General features: G+C 45.4%; 1 protein-coding gene across 18 annotated transcripts in view; it reads right to left on the reverse strand.

Annotated features, from left to right (window-relative positions):
* Window positions 1-21,968, reverse strand: part of TSPAN9 (tetraspanin 9) — a 311,820-nt gene that overhangs the window by 216,521 nt on the left and 73,331 nt on the right. Inside the window, exon 2 of one of the 18 annotated variants that reach the window (XM_084859973.1) lies at window positions 14,088-21,950. The exons of the other annotated variants lie outside the window; for them this stretch is intronic. Coding sequence (XP_084716099.1) covers window positions 21,514-21,950 — 437 coding nt within the window. The 3' untranslated portion in view covers window positions 14,088-21,513. Of the gene's footprint in view, window positions 1-14,087; window positions 21,951-21,968 lie in introns of those variants that run through there. 18 annotated transcript variants of the gene reach the window in all.

Here is a 21,968-nt window from a genome sequence, read left to right on the forward strand (position 1 = left end):
ATTGCAGATCATGTTTCAAACTTTTTACATAAAACTTTCTGCTCCATGCACCAGCCTTGTCTCTTTATTTGTCTTTTTCAAGTTAAACTCACTTACTTAAACCTTTCTGCCTTACACTAGTCCCAATGACACACATTTGGGATACGCTCTTCTTCTCCTTCTAGTTACAATTTTTTCATCTTAAAGAACTATTACATTATTGTGGCTACTTTACCCCAGGTAATAAGCTCTAGGCACAATCAGCTACTTTTAATTTACCCTGGGGGCAACTATGGCCACGCTTCTTTTTTATAAATTTTTTTTTCTATGCCTCTTGCCTTTTCTTTTTTCTCCCTTCTCTATCTGTCTTCTACTTTCTCTATTTTCTTCTTTTCTACTTGCTTTTGTCTTTTCCCCTTGTCATCCATCGGGAACCACACTTAGTATTATTTGGAGTTGCAACTAACACTAATCTGCAAATATCACATATATTTTATGATATCTAAGAAATCATAAAATATACACAACAAACTTTTTCTGCAATTTAACACAATGAATGGAAAGCACTTTTAGCACGGTAAGGCATGATGGAGCAGATCCAGCAATTATACTGCTCTTCTGGCTGAAAGCTCAGGGCCCATTAAAATTAAGGGATGGGCATACCCACATACGCAAAGAGTTCTAGGTCACCATTTTTGCCTCGGCAACTCTATGCTGCATGAGTTCTGGCAGAAGGAAATCTAAAAGTCATAGATCAAACTCAGCCCGCTGTACACTGAGCTGACTACAAACATAGACACACGGTCTACAGAGATGAGAGTTCAAGTTTATCCAAAGCTTCACAGCACCGTCCATGGCAAGTCTTTGACAATTTAAAATTTTAGTTCATGTGCAGAGTGTCTCTAAAAAGCCCAGACATTGATGGAGGCAAACAGAGAAGGCTCTGGGCAATGAAGATGCGATTTTTCCAGCAAAGGCTCTCCACTTCTGCGTCAGTTTAAAAAGGGGAAATGTGGCCCTACACCCCTTCTGACAGACAAGGGCCTTTAACTTTTTAGCAAGGCCTCTGTCTAAACAGAGTGGCACAGCTCAGCTCTCTAGCCGTGACACTTTAACTTGGGCAACTCCTCTGTAAATTTTATTTTACTTTTGTCAGGTTCTCTCACAGACATTTTAAAAACTTACTCTTTTTTTTTCTTTTAACCTGGTACACGAAAGCACTGAAACACTGAGTGCCGAAACTCAGGACGCTGGGGGGTGATGGGCATCGCCTTATACTTGCATTTTTCAGGCAGCCATTAATCTTCGGGGAGGCGGTGGGGTGATTTGCAGGACTTCAAAGGCAAGCTTCTCAGTTTGTTTGTATTTGTAAATCCCAAGCTTAAAACAGGACGCGATGAGGTACAGGGCAGCCAAATCTTTGCTTTGGCACGGGCAACAAAAAACTCAGGTCAGCTTTCTTCGCTGGGGTCTCAAACAGGAAAACAGTCTTAATTTAAGGTTGTAACATCACTGACAGCGTCAGCCAGCCAGCTACACAGATCTCATTTTTTTTTAAGACAGTTGCTCCAATATCTTCTTTTCTTCTCAATCAGGTTGGGTCTCCCAGCTTACACCGTTTATTGCAGCTTTCAGGAGCATGGTAGTAGCGTGATTTTGGCTTGGCCAGGAACATGCTGTCTGGTTTCTCGGTCTCTTTAGCACACACACTTAGGCAGTGTAACACTGGACACTTAAATCAGTGAGATTTCTTCATTGCAGGGAATCCCACGGCAAAAGCTTAATGGTTACGCTCTTCAGAAATCATATAGCCGATGCTCAGTAGCTACAGGCTCTATGCAATTCTAACACAGTTCAAAGCTAAACACGGTTACCTTGACAGAGATCTTCAACGTGGTCTCTCCGCTTCATTCTGCTTTGGGACAGTCTTATGGCACACTTTTCATTCGAAGAGGGGTCTAGCCTGTTCTCTGGGGCTGATTCTTCACCTTTATTTTCTATTTTGCCTTCATCTTCTGGGTCTTCATTTTCAGTTTCCATTTCTTAGGGATTTCATCCTAATTAGGCGAGGTGATGATGTTGCACAACTCAGAACGTTGTGGGCAATTTTCCTGCCCCCCCTCTCTCGCCGCGCTAGGCTAACAGCTACTTCTTCGGCCTTACACTCTCACGCTCCCACGCTTTGTTAAAAGCCAGACTGTCCTGCAACATTTCTCTAATTAACAGCCTCAGATCTTGTTCTTTTTTTCTCAGCTTGACCTTGAGCTTTTTGCTGTTTTCTCTCTCTATTCTGAATCTTTTAAAAAAAAACCTTTTTCCTTCTTTGTTTGACATACATCTCAAGGGCGTGCAAGGTTTGCTTCCCCCACCACCCATAGCCTCCCTCCTAAATTGAAGACAGACACAATTAGGGAATGGGAATTGGTCAGTGAGTAAGGGGTCTCACTGGCCGACACAAGAGGATTTTACACACCACGCACTTTGCTACTGGCCTGGGCACCCGGACGGTCAACGGTATGCGTCAGAAACCGCAGTAGCCACTCACACAATCATCAATCTCTCCACTGCATCCATATGTCCCTGCCACCCACTTTTCCCACTTTTTACCAGAGCGGAAAGCGGCTTCCCCAGCTTCCTCAGCTTCCTACTGAGTACTGGCGTGCTGAGTACTGGCGCCCACTCGGGGGTGTGATCAGGCCCCCCTTCTACACGCAAGGAGTAGGTTCTTTTGTATACGTATACCACCAACACTGACCTTCTTCATAAGGCGGGGCCCTCTTTTTTTCTGCCCAGTGGCCTTTCTCCCTAAAGGCGGGGCCCTCTTTTTCCCATATACTTGCCTTTCTCCTGAAGGCTTCCAATGTGGATTTCAACTCAATTGCAGCTGCGATACAGGCAGGGCTCAAGTTCCTTCCTCTGCTTCCCAAGGTTCTCTTGCTGCTCGCTGCCGTTTGGGTGATCCCGGTGCAGGCTTTCTCCCATTCACTCGACAAAAAGGTCGGTGGCGCCAAGAAAGGGAGGCATGCGCCGAGCTCGTCTTCCCAGTGCGGCGGTCAAGAGCAGGCAAATGCCACCTGTCTGGCTCAGAGCCTGCCACATCCGAGTCACGGCACCATTTATGTTGCAGAACCCAGAGTCAGAGAGACCACAGAGTGAAGGAAAAAGAGATTCTTTATTTAACGCGCAGGCTTAAGGCTGGAATCATTTCCAAAGAGCCAGAAGCCTCGATTTACATTAGCACATTGTTTTTATAGACATTGTGACACATATGAAACGGCTCCTCCTCTCCCTCCCGCGTGGGGTTGCAGTCCTCAACATTTCTTTTCTCAGCACCATTGTTTATAATACAAGAACTGGGTTATAGGGTAGCCATGATAAGCAGAGAACAGAAGAGAACAGCAGAGAACAAGATATACAATTGTATGACCTTTGACAAGATAAGGAATTCCTGTGTCTCATCAGCTTACAACAATATATTCAAGGGAGAAAGAGCTCAGCAAGAACATGAAGCATGAGACTGCATGAGGCTACTTAGTCTGACCCCCGATATGGCTGCTACAGTATGCTTCTGGGGAACCCAAGCAGGAGGGTGCTAGCAAGTTCGTGTCCTGCGGTGGGTTTCCCATAGGCATCTGGCTGGCCATTGAGGGAACAGAATGTCAAACTTCTTAGGCCTTTGGTCTAATATAGCACACTCTAATGTTTTTATGACATTCTTTACATTGTACGGTTGTGACTTCAACTCCACAGAAGAGACTGAAGGTCATAAAGACGGAGCTATCACTGAGAATGATGAGCCAGTGATGATGAGCCAGTGAAAACACCCTGAAAACCACAACTGAAGGATGTGCATCCATAGCCTTATTATCATGCTTGCTCAGGACCGATGTATCTAACAGGCATCTGAACCTTCTTCCATATTCAGGGACTAAGCCTCTCAAGAACTGATGAGTGGGGGAATCAGTCTGGTCCTTAGGGAACTTCTTGTCTCTGCATTGTTGTCAATACCCTTTGGAGAACAGCCTGCTTCCTGTTGGGTAGATCTGGCAAACTAGCATGTTTGCTAATATAAGAGAATCACGGGGCAGGCCAGTTAGGAACTTTGGTTGAGACACTGTAAGGTTTTTTGGAAGGAAAAAAAATACAGGACCTCACAACTCAGCCTAAAAATTGTAGTTTTATTAGGAGAAAGACTAGTGCTGAAAATTTCTTCCATATTTTTGACTATTCTCATTTAATTTGATAGAAAAAGAAATTGCTTTCAAAAAGAAATTCTAAGGAGAAGAAATTTCTAGAGAAATTCTCATGGGTTGGGTTCAGGTTTCTTATGCTTTACCTTGCACATAGAATCATCGAATCATAGAATAGTAGGGTTGGAAGGGGCCTACAAGACCATCAAGTCCAACCCCCTGATCAATGCAGGAATCCAAGTCAGAGCATCCCTGACAGATGGCTGTCCAGCCTCGTCTTGAATGCCTCCAGTGTGGGAGAGCCCACCACCTCCCTAGGTCATTGGTTCCATTGTCGTATTGCTCTAACAGTCAGGAAGTTTTTCCTAATGTTCAGCCAGAATCTGGCTTCCTGTAACTTGAGCCCATTATTCCACATCCTGCATTCTGGGATGATCGAGAAGAGATCCTGGTCTTCCTCTCTGTGAAAACCTTTCAAGTACTTGAAGAGTGCTATCATCTCTCCCCTCAGTCTTCTCTTCTCAAGGCTAAACATGCCCAGTTCTTTCAGTCTCTCTTCATAGGGCTTTGTTTCCAGTCTCCTGATCATCTTTGCTGCCCTCCTCTGAACCCTCTCCAGTTTGTCTGCATCATTCTTAAAATGTGGTGCCCAGAACTGGACACAGTACTCCAGATGAGGCCTAACCAGTACTGAGTAGAGGGGAATGGGTACTTCACGGGATTTGAAAGCTATACTTCTCTTAATGCAGCCCAAAATAGCATTGGCCTTTTTTGCAGCCACATCACATGGTTGGCTCATATTCAGCTTGTGATAGACAACAATTCCAAGATCCTTCTTGCTTGTAGTGTTGTTGAGCCACATCTCCCCCATCTTGTAACGATGCATTTGGTTTCTTTTTCCTAGGTGAGGAACCTGGCATTTATCCCTATTACATTTCATTCTGTTGTTTTCAGCCCAGCACTCCAGTCTATCCAGATCACTTTGAATTCTGTTTCTATCTTCCAAAGTATTAGCTATCCCGCCCAATTTTGTGTCATCTGCAAATTTGATCAGCATTCCCTGCACCTCCTCCTCCAAGTCATTAATACAAATGTTGAAGAGCACTGGGCCCAGGACTGAGCCCGGCGGTACCCCCCTCGTTCCCTCTCCCCAGTTTGAGAAGATCCCATTGATCAGCACTCTTGGAGTCCGATTCTGTAGCCAACTGTGGATCCACCTGATTGTTGTTTCATCTAGCCCACTTTAAGCTAGTTTGCTCATCAGGAGATCATGTGGCACGTTGTTGAAAGCTTTGCTGAAGTCGAGGTATATTATGTCCACAGCATTCCCACAGTCCACAAGGGAAGTCACTTGATCAAAAAATGAGATCAGATTCGTCTGGCAGGATTTGTTCTTGACAAATCCATGTTGGCTTCGAGTCATCACTGTATTGTTTTCAGGGTGCTTACAGATGGATTGCTTTATACTCTGCTCCCACTACTGACTGGTCTGTAGTTCCCAGGTTCCACCTTTTTACCCTTTTTGAAGATAGGGACAACATTAGCTCTCCTCCAGTCATCTGGCACTTCACCCGTACTCCATGATTTCTCAAAGATAATAGACAGTGGCTCTGAGAGTTCTTCTGCCAGTTCCTTTATTACTCTAGGGAGAGTGCAGTTCATCTGGCCCTGGAGATTTTAACTCATTCATAGTAATTAGTTGTTCCTTGACAATATGCCTATCGATCTCAAGCTGCAATCAGCTTGATTGCCCTTGAGCTTGTACTTTGTTTGTGATTGTGCCTTGAGAATTTCCTTTTTTAAAAGCTCCCACCCATCTTGGACTCCTTTTCTCATTACCGTCGCTTGCCATGGGACCTTACTGATCATTGTTCTGAGTTTATTGAAATCAGCTTTCCTAAAATCCAGGGTACGCATTTGACTACACTCAGCTTTTGCTTCCCTTAGAACCAACAACTCAAGTGCAACATGGTCGCTTTCCCCCAGAGTTCCTGTAACTGCTACTTTATCCACTAAGTCATCTCTGTTGGTTAGGATCAAGTCAAGGTTAGCCGATCCTCTAGTTCCTTCCTCTACTTTCTGTAGGAGGAAGTTATCTGCCACACAAGTCAAGGATTTCCTGGAGGGGCCATGTTTTGCAGAATTTGTCTCCCAAGAAATATCGGGGAAATTGAAGTCCCCCATTACTACTACATCATGCTTCCTTAAAACACTGGCTATTTGCTTTTCAAAAGTTTCATCCTTGTCTTCTCCTTGATTGAGTGGCCAGTAGTAGACTCCGACCACCAGGTTCCTTTTATTCTTTGCTCCATTTATTTCAACCCAGATGCTCTCGATGGGGCTACCAAGCTCCTCCTCCTGTATTTCTGTGCAGAGATATGTATTTTTCACATACAGTGCAACCCCACCTCCCTTTCTGTTCCTCCTGTTCTTTTTGAACAAGTTATATCCTTCAATTGCTGTATTCCAGTCATGAGAGTCATCTCACTAAGTCTCAGTTATACCTATCAGGTCATAATTTCCCTCTTGTATTAAGAGTTCAAGTTCGTTCTGTTTGTTTCCCATACTCTGGGCATTAGTATATAGACATCGAAGACCATGTGCTTCATAGTCTGGCTTTCTTCCTACATGTGTCTGAAGACTATTATTGGGCGCTATCAGAGCTGTTCTCTCCGTTGCAGTGCATGCGCCTACGTCCATTGTTACCCCCAACATTACATCTCCCTTCCCATAGGATTCAGTTTAAAGCCCTCCTGATGAAGTTCTTCATGCTGTGGCTAAACACATTCTTCCAAGCCTTTGTGAGGTGCAACCCGTCCCTTGCCAACAGCCCATCTTCCAGGAAGTATAGCCCGTGGTCCCAAAATCCAAATCTCTCTCGTCGGCACCACCTTCATAGCCAGTCATTCACCCGGAGTATTTTTCGTTCCCTTTCTGTCCCTCTTCTAACTACTGGAAGGATGGATGAGAAAACTATCTGGGCCCCAAAGTTCTTGAGTTTCCTTCCCAAAGCTTCAAAGTCTGACGTGATCTCTTCGTAGCTCCGCTTGGCGGTATCATTTGTTCCCACATGGATGAGAAGAAAGGGATACCTGTCAGTGGGCTTTATGAGTGCAGGCAACCTTTCAGTCACGTCTCTAATCTGTCCTCCCGGGAGACAACGTACCTGGTGAGTCCACGGGTCTTCGCGACATACTTGGGTCTCGATCCCATGCAGCAAGGAGTCTCCCACTACTACCACTCTTCTCTTCTTCTTCTTGTAGGCCTGGGTTTCATCGCCTTTGTTTGACTGACCTTCAGCCTCTTGCTCACTCTCATGCAGGTTCCCCTGTGATTCTTCCTCTGCAGGCTGTCCTCCAGTCTCATCCGCAAGTACCTGGAATCGGTTCCACAGCTCCACTGCTTCCACTGGTGCAGAGTGGCGTCTAGTTCTTCTTCTCCTGTCACCCTTTTCCAAGGAGTATCCTCTACTCCATTTTTCTTCACCTCAGCATTTCCCACTGCCTCATCTTGCTGTTGCTCTTCAAGCTTCTGGTCTTCCCTTTGCTGCTGTAGTTCCCCCTTGTTTTATATCTTGGCAGACCTGGGTGAAAATTGCAGGGGAAATTGTCTCTTTTGAGGGAATCAAACTACATGGTTCTTTTTAATGCACTGACATATTGCGGGTCTCTGAAAGAGGACACACTTATCCCTCTATGTTCCTTGTGGACCATTGTTCTGAAAATGACAGACACTATAGAGCTGTCTGTAAGTAAGAAACCTGTAAAGTTTCAGAAGGATAGCTGCAGTGATTCATGTGGAAGGAGAGTCCTCAAGTGGGGGGGGGATTGATTTGTTCCCCCTTCCCTCTCCCTCCCCCTCAGGTTTTTTTGTGCAATTTATATGAAAATGGTACATGTCATAGAGGTGTCTCCAGGCAAGAAACTTGCAGAGTTGCAGATGAATAGATGCAGGGACTATGATACCTGAAACCCAGTATACAGCTTTTTTTCATAGTGAGGCCTGGTAGTCCATCCTTAGCCCACCCATCTACACTGGTGGTAACTGTCATGCTCTGTCTATAGTCCAGGGAGCAACACTAATCTTGCAAGGAGAGAATTAACAAGTTTAACTGCTTGGTTGGTTATGTGAGCCAGGATCTGCACAAACCTTGCTGGTTTACTAATACTGATGTGCTTGAGCCAGGTGCCAGGCAAAGGCAATGTGGAAACAGTGATAGCAGAGAGCAGCATTGAGAAGAACAATGGAATGTGCAGCACTCCAAAGGCAGGCAGGTGCTAGGATTGGAGGAAGGAGGCAGTCAGAGACAGAGGAAGGTGGGTAGCTCTGTAGAGCTAAGCACCACCCTCACCAGGCAGACATGATCTCTGTCACAGCAAGTGAGATCCTTGTGCTTGGGCAGCAAAAAGTGAAAAATCAGCTCAGGCTGCAGGGTGCCTGCACTGAGCAAGCAGCTCAGTGAACAGATGGTGGAGCAGACAGGCAGTCATGGCAGTGGCTGGCAGGCAGAGCAAGGGGTCAGGGTGGAGGCAGGCATGCAGAGAGAGGCAGAGAGGCCAGCAAGCACCTATCTATCAGTAAAAGTAGCATCTGTGCCAGGTGGGCATGTGGGATCACTGTGAGTAGGATCACAGTGGTAAGTGGCAGAAGGTGTGCTGGGAGTTCTAGCTAGAGTGTCTCCTCTGCAACAAGAGAACAGCTTGCTGGGAACAGAAGAGGCAACAGGTGCTGGTGGCGCCGGTGGTGTCTTGCAGGCTGGCAAAGAAAGAAGGCAGGTGGTGGTGGTGGAGGCAGGCAGGCAGGCAGGCAGACTGAGACAGGGGCAGGTGGGAAGGCAGGTCGCTGTAAGAAAGCAGCAACACCCTTCCCAGGCAAGAATGGTCCTCCTGAAGGTAAGTGGAAGTACCATGCTAAGCAGTAGAAGTTGAGTTAGTTGTTCTGGATGGAGCTGCTGCTGCTGCTGCTGCTGTGAGAGTGAATGGGCCCCTCTTCCTTCTCCCTTGTTGCCCTTTCCCTATTTTCTGGGGAGTACTTCACCCTTCACCAACAGAGCCTGCCACCTCATGCTGCTGTTGGGGCTGCAAAAGGTGCCCCACACTCTACGGTCACACATAGTGGCCAATATGCATGCCCTCCCCTGGAATCTCCAGCATTTAGTAACTTGCCCATTTGTTAACCTCCATGACTGGCTATGAGAACCACCTGAGAAAAGGGGACATTGTTGGAGCTGAGTATTTCAGTGGCATCCAGAAAGAGCTTTAGGACCACCACCAACTGCAAGGTGACACCACTGATGCCTCAACAGTGGCCCCTGAACCCAAGATCCCTTAGCCTTTCCACCTCATGCACCATTCTGCTCTGCTCCGCTCCAGCATAAGGAATGTCAGCTTCCACCTCATCCCTACATCCTGATTCATATGATGCGTAAGGAGCCCAAATTCAGCCTGTTTTTCCTGCAGGGTCCAACTGCCCTTGACACTGTGGTGGAAGTAGCCTGAGACCTTTGGACACACATCAGTGAGGGTGCAGATGGTGGCACATTGGGATGCCAGGTCCTGTCCCCCCCGCCCTCAAACCCAGAGCATCACATATTATAAAGTGGAGTTTGTGAGTAATGCAGCTGATGCTCACAAGCCTCCTGTACTTCCTTTAACATAGTCTTCCCACCATTGGTGACCATATAACCTCAGCTGAGCTGATGTCAGGATTGGATCTGAGCCCATAGAGTCCCAAAGCAGCTCTGATTCTGAGGAGGAGACACAATCCGTGGGAGAGGAACTCTCTCAGGTTTCAGAGGCACAGCTGGAGGGGGAGACCCCCCCTGCTCACATTCCTGGGAGCGACAGTGACCCTGGCATGGAAAGGGAGGGACAACTTGAGCTTTTAGACGCAAGGTGCAGGCACAAGCGAGAGGTTGCAGGAGCCGAGCTCAGGTGCTCAACCCGATTGGCTCGACATCAACAGCTGTGCCCCGAGGCCCCACAGGAGAGGGGGACACCTTCCCCTCCTACTTCTTAAGTTCAGAGAGCTGCCGCATTTTTCCCCAAATGGAGACCAACTGATGTCTTAACTCTAGAAACCGCTGGTAGGCTGTTCCTTTGTATTTCCTCTGAATCTCAGGCAATTAGCATCTGTAAGTTTCATTAGGTTGAATGGGATTAAAGCCTTGGAAAGCAGCCCTTTTGTCTGAGTGTTGATTCTGGCTATTGGAGGATTCAGAAGGCAACAGGGGCAATCTTGACAGCTGATGACTGCCCCACAGCCCTCCTGAGCTGATCACCTACCACCCCCTTCCTGCATGTTCAGCTGAATGTGGTTGCAATCCCCCACAGGATTGATAATCTTAGATTCCTGATCCTATGGAGGATAGGAGGATATCCTATGGAGGATAGGATTCTCTATGAAGAGAGACTGAAAGAACTGGGTATGTTTAGCCTTGAGAAGAGAGGACTGAGGGGAGAGATGATAGCACTCTTCAAGTACTTGAAAGGTTGTCACAGAGAAGAAGGCCAGGATCTCTTCTCGATCATCCCAGAGTGGAGGACACGGAATAATGGGCTCAAGTTACAGGAAGCCAGATTCCGGCTGAACATCAGGAAAAACTTCCTGACTGTTAGAGCAATACGACAGTGGAACCAATTACCTAGGGAGGTGGTGGGCTCTCCCACACTGGAGGCATTCAGGACAAGGCTGGACAGCCATCTGTCAGCAATGCTCTGACTTGGATTCCTGCATTGAGCAGGGGGTTGGACTCGATGGCCTTGTAGGCCCCTTCCAGCCCTACTATTCTATGATTCTATGAGGACTGTAACAGCATTCAACTGCATATCACACTTATTTATTTATTTATTACATTTCTATACCACCCAATAGTTGAAGCTCTCTGCTTTAATCACAACAATTAAAACCATAAAATACAAGAGAATAAAATACAATATAAAAGTTTAAAACTTTAAAAGTACAGTAGTTGGTGTATCAGCCTAAGCAGATAAAAGGTGCTCTGTGCCACCAAGTCTACCTGTGCCTCTAGTGACACTGCTAGATTCAAGAGCACCCTGAAGCTACAAATCTGATCTTTAAGGGGGAAGTGTAAGTCCCTCTAGAACAGGTTGAACGTCACTTAGCTGGGCAGACGAACCACCCATTAACAGTACCTCTGTCTTGTCTGGATTGAGCCTCACTTTATTGGCCCTCATCCAGTCCATTGAACCAGGCACTGGTTCAGAAAGCCCACTCCCTCACTTGGGTTTGATGAAAAGAAGGGATAGAGCTGAGTGTCATCCACATATTGGTGACACCTCAGTCCATATCTCTGGATAAGCTCTCCCAGTGGCTTCATGTAGATCTTAAATAGCATGGGGGATAAAATAGAGCCCTGTGGCACCCCATGGCATAACTGCAAAGGGACAGAGCAATAATCCCCCAGCACTACCTTCTGGAATTGGCCATCCATGTAGGAGCAGAAGCACTGCAGTGCAGTACCTCCAACTCCAAGCCCAGATAGCCTATCCAGAAGAATACTGGATAGTATTCAATGGTATCAAAAGCCGCTGCAACAGAGTTGCACTCCCCCTGTCTCTCTCCTGGCAAAGGTCATACCACAGGGTGGCCAAGGCTATTTCCATTCCAAAACCAGGCCTGAAGCCTGACTGAAATGGATCTAGATAATCAGTTTCATTCAAGAATGCCTGGAGTCTTGAATGAAAGTCTTGAATGCTCAAGCACAATGCCCAGGAAGGAGATATTAGCAACTGGCCTATAGTTCTTAATATCTTCTGGGTCCATGTTAATAACTGCTTCCTTTAAACTGGCCAGCACCATTCCCTTCCTCAAGGAGGAGTTGATAACCTTCTGGACCCAGCTGGACATCCTCTCCCTATTAGATGTAATAAGCCATGATGGGCAAGGGTCAAGCACATTGGTGGTCGACCAAACTTGGCCAAGCACCTTGTCTGCATCATGGGCCTCAACAACTGAAACTCATCTAAGAAAACTGAACCAGATGGGGTGCTCTGGACACCTCTACTAACGGAACTGCATTGTGGTGTCCAAGTCATGACAAATGCAAGTGACTTTATCTTCAAAGTGTTGTGCAAACATGTCACAGTGTGCTACCGAGGTTTCCACCATCTCTCCCTGGCCCAGATAGCAAAAAGCCATGAACACTAGGAAAAGCTCCACTGGACTACACTGAGAAGATGCAATTCTGGTGGAAAAGAACTCCCTCTTTGCTACCCTCATTGCTACAGAGTAGGCTTGATAATGAGCTCTAACTTGTGTTCAGTTGGACTCGGCATGAGTTTTCCTTCATCTGTGTTCTGTCTTCCCTTTTGCTTCATTTCCTTCAGCTCAGGAGTATACCAACGAGCTGGTTGGGCTCTGCTCAGAGAGAGAGGGCACTTGGGAGTGATCATGTCAACTGCCCTAGTTATCTCTGCATTCCCGAGTGACATGGGCTTCGACAGGACCACCAGCCATACCAGCAGGAAAGTCCCCTAGAGCCCTCTGGAATCCATCAGAATCCATCCGCCTCTGAGGATGGGCAATTTTAATGAGTCCCCCCACACACACAGAGGGGAAAGGCTGCCAAGAGTCTAAATCTCAATAGGAAGGAATCTAACCATGACAAAGGGATGGATGTTAATTTCCCCCACTTTCAGATCACCATCCTCCTGTCCCGGGTACCCAACATAAGATGCAAACACTCAAGATTGGCACTCGAATGGACAGGAAGCCTAATAAGGGAGATAGAATTTCTGTTGACCACAGCAACCCCCCTCCACAACCCTCAAGTCGGTGTTGGTGCTGCACCGAATACCCAGGAGGCAAAGCTAGGAGAAACTAACCCCTCTCGGTTCCCCCACCCAGGTCTCAATAATGCACCCCAGGTCATCCCTCTTATCCACAATTAAATGATGGATGAGGGAGGTTTTGTTTTAGACTGACCTGGCATTCAGCAGCAACACCCCCAGACCCAAGGGCAAGCTGGTAAGGCAGCCAGGAACCATCGGGTTGGGGGAAGAACCAGAAGAGGGGAGAAGCATAAGGTGTCTAACCCCCTGCCTTCTCCTCAACTGGCCTGTTAATCCCCTAATGCCATACCTCCCCCTAACTGAAACCACACTTATGGGGGGACCCCCATCCCTTCCCAGGCTGTCTAGTGAATTTCCCAGGTACATGTTAAAAATTAAGTTTAAAATAGTTATGGCTACCACAAGGATGCAATTTTAAAGACCCACCAAGGTGTGCATTCACAGGCAAACCCAAGCTCTTACCTTGGCCACTATCCCCCCCAAACTCAGTTCTCACCAGAACATGGCCTGAAAGCCATCCCCATACCCACCCTCGGGCACTCCTTGCTCTCATACAGGAGAGTCCACAACTAATAGCCCACATAAAAACATTTACTCTACAGGGGAATGTGCGCACTGTTGGCAGAATGACAGCTCTTTGGAAGCAGGGGACCACATATACTCAATTCCAGCTCCTTCAGTGTGCCACTGCGTCTTGTGACATGCCTCCTGCTCGCTTCCCACCTCAGCAGAGAGCCACAGGATAGGGATGTAAGAACTCACCCTAGTTCGGTTCTCTGTGCACTCGCCGAAGCAGCGTCCCTGCTCGCTTCCCCCTCCCCCCCGCCGAACCTGTGCTCAAGCCACCCATGAGTTGGGTGAATTCCCCAGCACTCAGCACGAACCCATTCGGTGACCACTGCCATTTTCATGCCTTTGCTTTCTAGGAAAAAAAGGAAGTTAAAAAAATGTGCATATTCAAATACGCGCAGTTTGGAGCTGGGAAAGCTAAATAAGTGCAATATTAGAGGGATTATACCTCTAATATTGTGCTTATTTAGCTTTCCCAGCTCCAAACTGCACATATTTGAATATGCACATTTTTTTAGCTTCCTGTTTTTCTTAGAAAGCAAAGGCATGAAAATGGCAGCGCTCACCGAATGGGTTCGCGGTGAATACTTTGGAGTGCAAGCGGGCACAAGCAGGGGGCAAACAAGGACAGCGCCTTGGCGGGCACAGTTTGGGGGTCGCAGGAGGGGGTTGCTCGATGAATTCCCGAACCTCGAACTGCGCTCGCGACATCCCTACCACAGGACAAGAGCCCTTGTGCTCTTGCCCTTCGGCTTGGACCACATCCTTGTGCCTTTGACCAGACCCAAGCTTTATATTACCTGGAATGGGGGGGGGGGATGAAACAGCCTGAAATCAGGAGCCCCAGGTGAAATAAGGTGGCCAAATGCACCCTCCAGTAAGCTCTTGTACCTGTATGGTTCTAGTGCCTGTGTACAAATCAGGTATAAACACATGTAGATAAAAGCCCTATTCAGATGTTCGGAAATGTTAATCATGGAGGGGAGCTGGGGATGTTTGCAGGGTTCTTGATCACATGGAGTACTGTAACCATGTTCAACCAAATGTAGTTACAGATTCTCTTCAGACCTCTGCCATCAACAGAGAGTTCAGGGGTAGAGGGTGTGTGCTCCATCTCCCCTGTATGCTTATGATTTTTGAATGCCTGAATAGGGCTAGATTCTCACAACCATCTGAACGATTGTATATGCAGTGTGAATGTACATTCAGTGGAATCTGTGAAAACCCCTAGTGTGAGGTCTCATCCCTTCATGTTCTTTTCCACGACATGGAAAATAACAGCAGAGATTGGGGCCCTCCAACTGTATTTCTCTCTTAAGAAAGTCAATGCAGGGGCCCCAATCCCCATCACACAGAAAAGAAGATAAGGGATCAGAACTCTTGTGGTACAGTTCCTCCTTCACAAAGGTAGTGTGATTCTTCTGCTTCCCCCATGTGTGCATTCCACCTGCCCCCCCCAATTCCATGAGGATTAAACTACGTTACTTCAAAGATGTAGCTAGTAGCTATACCATTTTTCTGTTTTTTTCAAAAGTAAGTGCAGAACCAAAAAATTGTGTTCAACAGCATGTGTACTTCTGAAAAATGTGCACAAATATGCTTCAATTGATGGGGAAAGAATGTGTACACTTCAAAGATGCATACAAGTGATGCATATATTTGGAAAAATATGCACAAAAATATGCACAGACTTTGATATGAAAAAAACCAAAGCTCGCAATCTGATATGGATTCAAGTCAGAATGAGCTTTGAGATGGAATTCAGAGAACTCCATTGAGCTCAAGTTCTGCTGATTTGCACATCCCTAGATTTACCCAGTTCACACCTTTCCAGACTGAAGATGGACTTTAATGCAATCTGCAGTTGAAGGGCAGTATCTAACTATGTCATTCTGTTCGTTCAAATGATGTTGTGCTAGCAGAAACTAAATTCCAAATTATGCACAAGAGGAGAATCCAACTAAAGTTACATTTGCGCAAGCACAGTTGTGCAAGTGGTTGCGCATTATGCTTGCACAACACATTGTGCAATCAGTTGTGCCTAAGTCTTGTGCAATCCATTGCGCAACCTATTGTGCAACCAGCTGCACATTCCACTTGCACACCACTTGTGCAAGCATGATGGGCAACCCCTTGCGCAATGGAAAGATTAAGTGGAGCTCTGCTATTGCTATTTGAGTTTGCAGAATAACACTGTTGGATACATCCCAAAGCCCTACATTTCCGAGCTTGCAATGTGATTCACGGACCAAAAAACGTGTTCAACAGCATGTGTACATTTGAAAAATGTGCATGAAAAAAAATGTATTTTTGAAAAATGACCACAAATACACTGTAATCAATAGGAGAAGAATGCATACATGTCAAAGATGCGCACAATTGATGAATACATTTGGAAAAATACACATGAAAATACACACAAATTTTCATGCAAAAAGAAAAAAACAAAGATCACAATCTGATATGGACATGAGATGGAATGAGCTGTGAAATGGAATTTGGAGAACTTTGAGAAATGTGAGTTTTGCTTATGCACACACCCCTACTGCAGGAACCAAAATTTGCTTTTAAGATATGGGTGGCTGCTGAGGCACCCCTAGCCAAGCAGAGTTAAAATATCCTCTCCCTGCACAGTCCATCCCATCAGCATTCCTCCATGGCTGCCCATAGCACAACAGCAGCAGAATGCTTTGTGGAAGGAAGGAGATTGCAAGTAAGACATCAGGGGAAATCCAGGGCTGGGGAGGTCTGAGTGGGCTGTCTTCTGTGTGAATGGTGTGTGTGTGTATCTGTAAATGGGATGTGTGAGTATGCATGAAAGGGATTGAAAGACTGAGAATGCCTGATGCCTGTGTGAAGGGGTGTGTGTGTGTGTGTGTGTGTGTAAATGGGTCAGTGAGTGTGAGTCGGTTTTGCAGACATGCTGTCTGTGTCCCCTTTTGCAATTTTTTTTATTATTACATGCAAACGGCATCAGTCACCACTGGATTTCACTTCTAACAGGATGCAGAATATAGTAGTGAGATAGTCAAATCCTTGGGAGGTCACTGATAACAACTAGCTTACAGCTTGGCCAGCAGCTACGTCTAGGCAGTAGGAACCTTTTCTAATACTAACCCCAAAGACTTCATTCTTCATTGCTGAGACTCCATTGTGGTCTCAGAACTTCAAAGCGTGCTTCCGCTGAATGGGGCCAAACACATGGAAGCTATCAGAAAAGCCCACAAGAACATAATAAGCAAAACGAGAATTTCCAGAAGAATGGGTTGGTGTATTTTTTCAGGGTCATCCAGGGCCTATAACATGCTGGCCCTAAGGACACTGCAGAACCATCTCAGGCCCACTGTGACATATTTACACATCCGTCTGAGGCCCATTAGGCACTTCCAGGATAAATTATCTTGCATTCACCAGGACTTAGACTCCAGTGATACAGCAGATGAATCAGGTGAGCACAGCTATCCAGAGCACAGCCTGGTACAGTTTTCTTGGATGAATTTCTGAAATCTCTGTTCCTCCCTTCATGAATATTAAAGTGTAACCCACAGTGCCTTATACCAAAGCAGATAATTAGTCCATCTACCTGTAATTGCCAGCCCTAACAGCAAGTCTCCAAGGCATTAGGCAGAGAGGTTTTTGTCAGCCATGCTACCTAATATTTTTCAAATGAGAATTGTTGGGACTGAACGAGGGTCCTCCTTACTCATACAAAGCATGCACTCTACCATTAAACCACAGGCCCTTTTTCTTTGTGCTACAAGTCCTCCCTTGCACAGCTGGCACTAAAACCAATAGCAGGGTTTGTGGTGTACAGGAATGTGCCCCACCCTCCAAAAATGTAACAGCTTGCAGCTGTATTAAAATAGTCCAACAGGAAAAAGGAGCATTTCTTCTGCATAGAAATAGAAACATTTGGGGACGGTCACTGTTATGTCATACTGCATTTTTCACACATGTCATATTGCGGAACCATGCTTCCTAGCATCCAGAGATAGTAACACCTCTGTTAGTGTAGGTCCCCTAGCAATAATTTACGTGCAACATTCCCTTTAGAGCAGAAGAGGCTCTACAGGCACTAATGGGAAATGTGGTATTTGAAGAGATGATAAAATGGCAACAGCTGCAGGAAGAAAAATGAGGGAATGGCTGGAGCCATTGTAACAGCTGGAGCTAAAGCAGAGAGAGATTTCTCAAAAGTTCCCATGAGCAAGCCCCTTTGGCACTTCCCATCCCCGCCCCCACCTCAAGTGCCTATAACTGGGACTGCTGAGTTTTACCCAAGAGATATAATCAAACACATCCTAGTTTAAGTCATCACATACTCTAGAATTTTTGAGCAAGTGGTTACTAGGGTGTATACAAGACAGAACTAAGATTTGGCAGATAATTTATTTCTAATTATTATTAAGTCAAAACTGACTTGAAAAGAAAAGAGGAATTGAGACTGGGAGGAGAATGTGTCGAAGTCCCACATCCCGCACTTGTGATGTCAGTACAGCATACGCAAAAATGCAACTCTAAACCTATGGATGGTGCATTCATTTCATTTTTCCTTGCTACCTCTTATGCCTGGAACTCTTGGTGCTTCTTTGTGATCTCTGTGTAGTCACACATGTAGGATCTGTGCCTGTGCAGAGCAGCACTTCAGAAAACGTCTTAAAAGGGCCTACAGTCCCTGCCCCTGAGCAGGGAAATCACATGCCCTTACATGGCTCAGAGTAAGAGCAAAAGCTCTCTCCTTAGTTTCTTTTTGACCACTACCTGAAAGAAAATTTCTCCAGAGCTTCACAAAAATTCTCCTCATAACTGCTCCTTGAAAAATTTTACCTTACAATTCGGGGGGGGGGGGGGTCTTTGTCATTGTTTTTTTGTTTTTACCTTCCTTGGTAAAAACAAAGAAAGAAAAGAAAAGAAAAAGGTCAGAGAACAAGCCTTCTTCCTATTACAGCTCTCCTTCTATCCCACCCCCCACTAACCAGTACTTTTCATTTCGTTCTTAAGAAAATACTCAGAAATATGTAACCCCGAAATATTACATATATTTTTTAAATGACTTTTAATTTGTAATATAAAAGTAAAACTAAATAAACCAACAAAACTTAGTGTCAGTTCACAATAACATTAACAAAGATTCAACATTCATATTTTAGATATACACATTAAGTTTTGTATAAGCAGGCCATATGTCTGCACAGGTATCCAAATGAGATTGATGACTATAGAATATATGTTCAAATCTAGACAGAGCAGTAAGATTCTCAGAACACTGAATAATAAATAGATGATGGGTGTTTATCATTCCAGGCTTATAGTATAAGTTTCTTTACAACTATAAAGGCTCTCAGGATTCATTGTTGCTGTCTATCCACTATTCTCAATGCATAATGCAAAGTAAAGCACTCTGTACAAACACACATATGTTTGCACTATTTAGAATTAGGATCTCCTCATCACAGGGCATTGCCAGTCCTGTGATTTATGTTATTTTAAGGCGCAATCCTATCGGGATAGGTGGCCACCTCCGAACTCGGAGGCGACCGCCTATCCAATGCAGGGCAGGAGAAGCCTGGAGGGGATTCAGCCGCCCTGCATTTATGCCTAGGCAGCTGATTTCGCGGGAAGCAGCAGCCACATGACACATAGGATGTGTCGTACCGGCATTTCAGACTTCCCCGCCCTGACACGTCCCCAGGAACACCCCGTTCTTGCTGCTCTGCACCCCTCTTCCGAGTGCGGAGCACGGGGCCATTCTGCGCTGCCTACGAGGTGGCATGGGAGGGGGTAGAGGTTGGTTCTCAGGGAACTGACCTTGGAGCGCAGGCTCTGAGGTTGGTTTCCAGGAACCGACTTATTCTATGGCCATCTAGCCACTGACTAGCGGCCACAGGATTGCTCCCTTAATTTATTTTATGTATCTATAGCCCAGCTTTTTTATAAGGTGGCTTACAAAAATGTAATGAAACATCATATATTCAATTAAAAAAGCAATAAAATTGCAATATAACAAAATTAAGAAGCACAGGTAAAAAGTCTTAAAAATCATGCCAGAACATCCAGATTAAAACGAATACTAAAAGCCCCCACCCTACATAAAAGTATTTTCAAAGCATCTGTAAACACGTAAGAGAGAGGGAACTTGCTGGATTTCTCTAGGGAGAGTTACAGAGTCTGGGAGCTACTGCAGAAAAGGCCCTGTCTCCAGTACTCACCCAATGAGTCTGATTCAGTAGAAGTCCAGAGAGCAGGGCCCAGATGAAAATCTTTAAACCTGCGTAGCTTCATATGGGCAGAACAGTCCTTTATATAATAGAGCCCCAGACAATTTAAAGCTTTAAAATGAAAATCAGAACCTTAAACTGAGCACCAAAACAAACTGGTTACCAGTGTAATTGTGTAGAGCACATGTTATGTGACTTCCTTCCTCCTATGAATATCCTGGCAGCCACATTTTGAACTAACTGAAGTTTCCAAAATGTATTTAAGAGCAGCTCCACATAGAGAACATTGCACTAATCCAGTATGGATGTCACCAGTGCATGAGTAAAAAAAAGCCACATGTTTTATCCAGATAGAGAGGAGTTCCCAAGTATATTGCGGGTATGGCCGTCAATGTTACTAGACTAGCTTTTATTTCTACTGCTACTCTTTGTGCTTTTGTCCTTGCTGCTGTGAGAGTACAGAATTATAACTATATTACATGGATACAGTTCTGGCATTAGAAGAGCATACAGAATTGGCCCGCCAATTATATAATTCAGCCAGTCTACAGCAGAAACCAGCAGCCTCATTACTGTCAGGCATTCAGTTGAGAGATATGATCCGTAATATTAGATGAGAAAGAGAGAAGCTGTATGGTGAAAGGATGGCTGTGGGTGATCCTGGTTTCTCAGTCCTTTGATACAGTTAAGAATTTGAGGACTGCCTGGAACAGAAGTTTATTATAGCTATCACAGCAGTTATGGCTGTGTTAAGGCCAATCCATAAACCGAGCATTCCACCATGTAAAATGATTGTTAGGGTGGGTCATTCAAGCCCTTATAAAATCAAAATGGTTTGACCAACCTTGCTGAAATTTTTGGGTGCCAGAAAGAAGCATTCATTTTACAAACTCTGAAAATTTCAGGATGACTGGTGAAACTTTTAGGGAGAAAGCAATTTAAAGACAAAAAGCAAAAACAAAGCAAAACACCTCCCTCTGTCAAAAGTGACTTTGAAAAAAAAAACCTGTGGTAACTATTTTGTAGTCACAGCTTCTGAACAGACCAGCAGATTTTCACCTGAACCTCAAATGTGACAAATGTGGGAGCCGTTTCACATTACTGAGAATGTGGAGGAGAAAGTAAAGGAGCATTATTTGCCCAGCCCTTGCTGCTAGCTATTTGTTTGTTTGTTTGTTTAATTGTTATACCGCCCAATAGCCAAAGCTCTCTGGGCGCTTCACAAAATTAAAACCACAAAATACAACAGAAAATACAATATATAAGACAGTAGATTAAAACTACAGAATAAAAATACAACCAGAGTAAAACCTAGCAGCAGTGCAGATATTTAAAACGCAATAGCATATTTAAGACAGCAGAGCTGAAAAACTGGAATGCTGAAATACTAAAAATTCCTGGGAAAATTAAAAGTTCTTCACCTGATGCGGGAAAGAGTACAATGTAGGTGCTAGGCAAACCTCTCTAGGGAGTTTGTTCCACAACCGGGGTGCCACAACAGAAAATGCCTTTTTCCTGGTACCCACCTGCCTTACCTCTTCTGGTAGGGGTTCCCGGAAAAGGGCCCCTGAAGATGATATTAGGGTCCGGGCAGGTACATATGGAAGGAGGTGATCCTTCAGATAACCTAGCCCCAAGCCGTTTAGGGCTTTGAATGTTAAAATCAGCACTCTGAATTGGGCCTGGAAAGGGACCAGCAGCCAGTGCAGCTGGGAAAGTACTGGCATAATATGATCTCTTTGGCTAGCCCCCATTAACAAATCTCACTGCCCTATTTTGGACCAGCTGAAGTTTCCAGACCATTTTCAAAGGCAGCCCCACATATAATGCATTGCAGTAATCCAGACGAGAGGCTATCAAAGCATGGATAACTGTAGCTAGGCTACCTCTGTCCCGATAAGGGTGTAGGTCGTGTATCAGCTGATAAAAAGTGCTCCATGCCACTGAGTTCACCTGTGCCTCAAGTGACAGTTCTGGGTCCAAGAGCACCCCCAAACTATGAACCTGATCCTTTAGGGAGAGTGCAACCCCCTCCAGAACAGGTTGAACATCACCTAGCCAGGCAGATGAACCACCCACTAACAGCACTTCCATCTTGCCTGGATTGAGTTTCAGTTTATTGGCCCTCATCCAGTCCATTACCGTGCCCAGGCACTGATTCAGAACAGCCACTGCTTCACCTGGATTTGATGAAAAAG

This window comes from Heloderma suspectum, chromosome 5 (genome assembly GCF_057233095.1).
Source record: "Heloderma suspectum isolate Gila_16-S chromosome 5, 16-S_ref, whole genome shotgun sequence".
NCBI lineage: Eukaryota > Metazoa > Chordata > Lepidosauria > Squamata > Helodermatidae > Heloderma > Heloderma suspectum.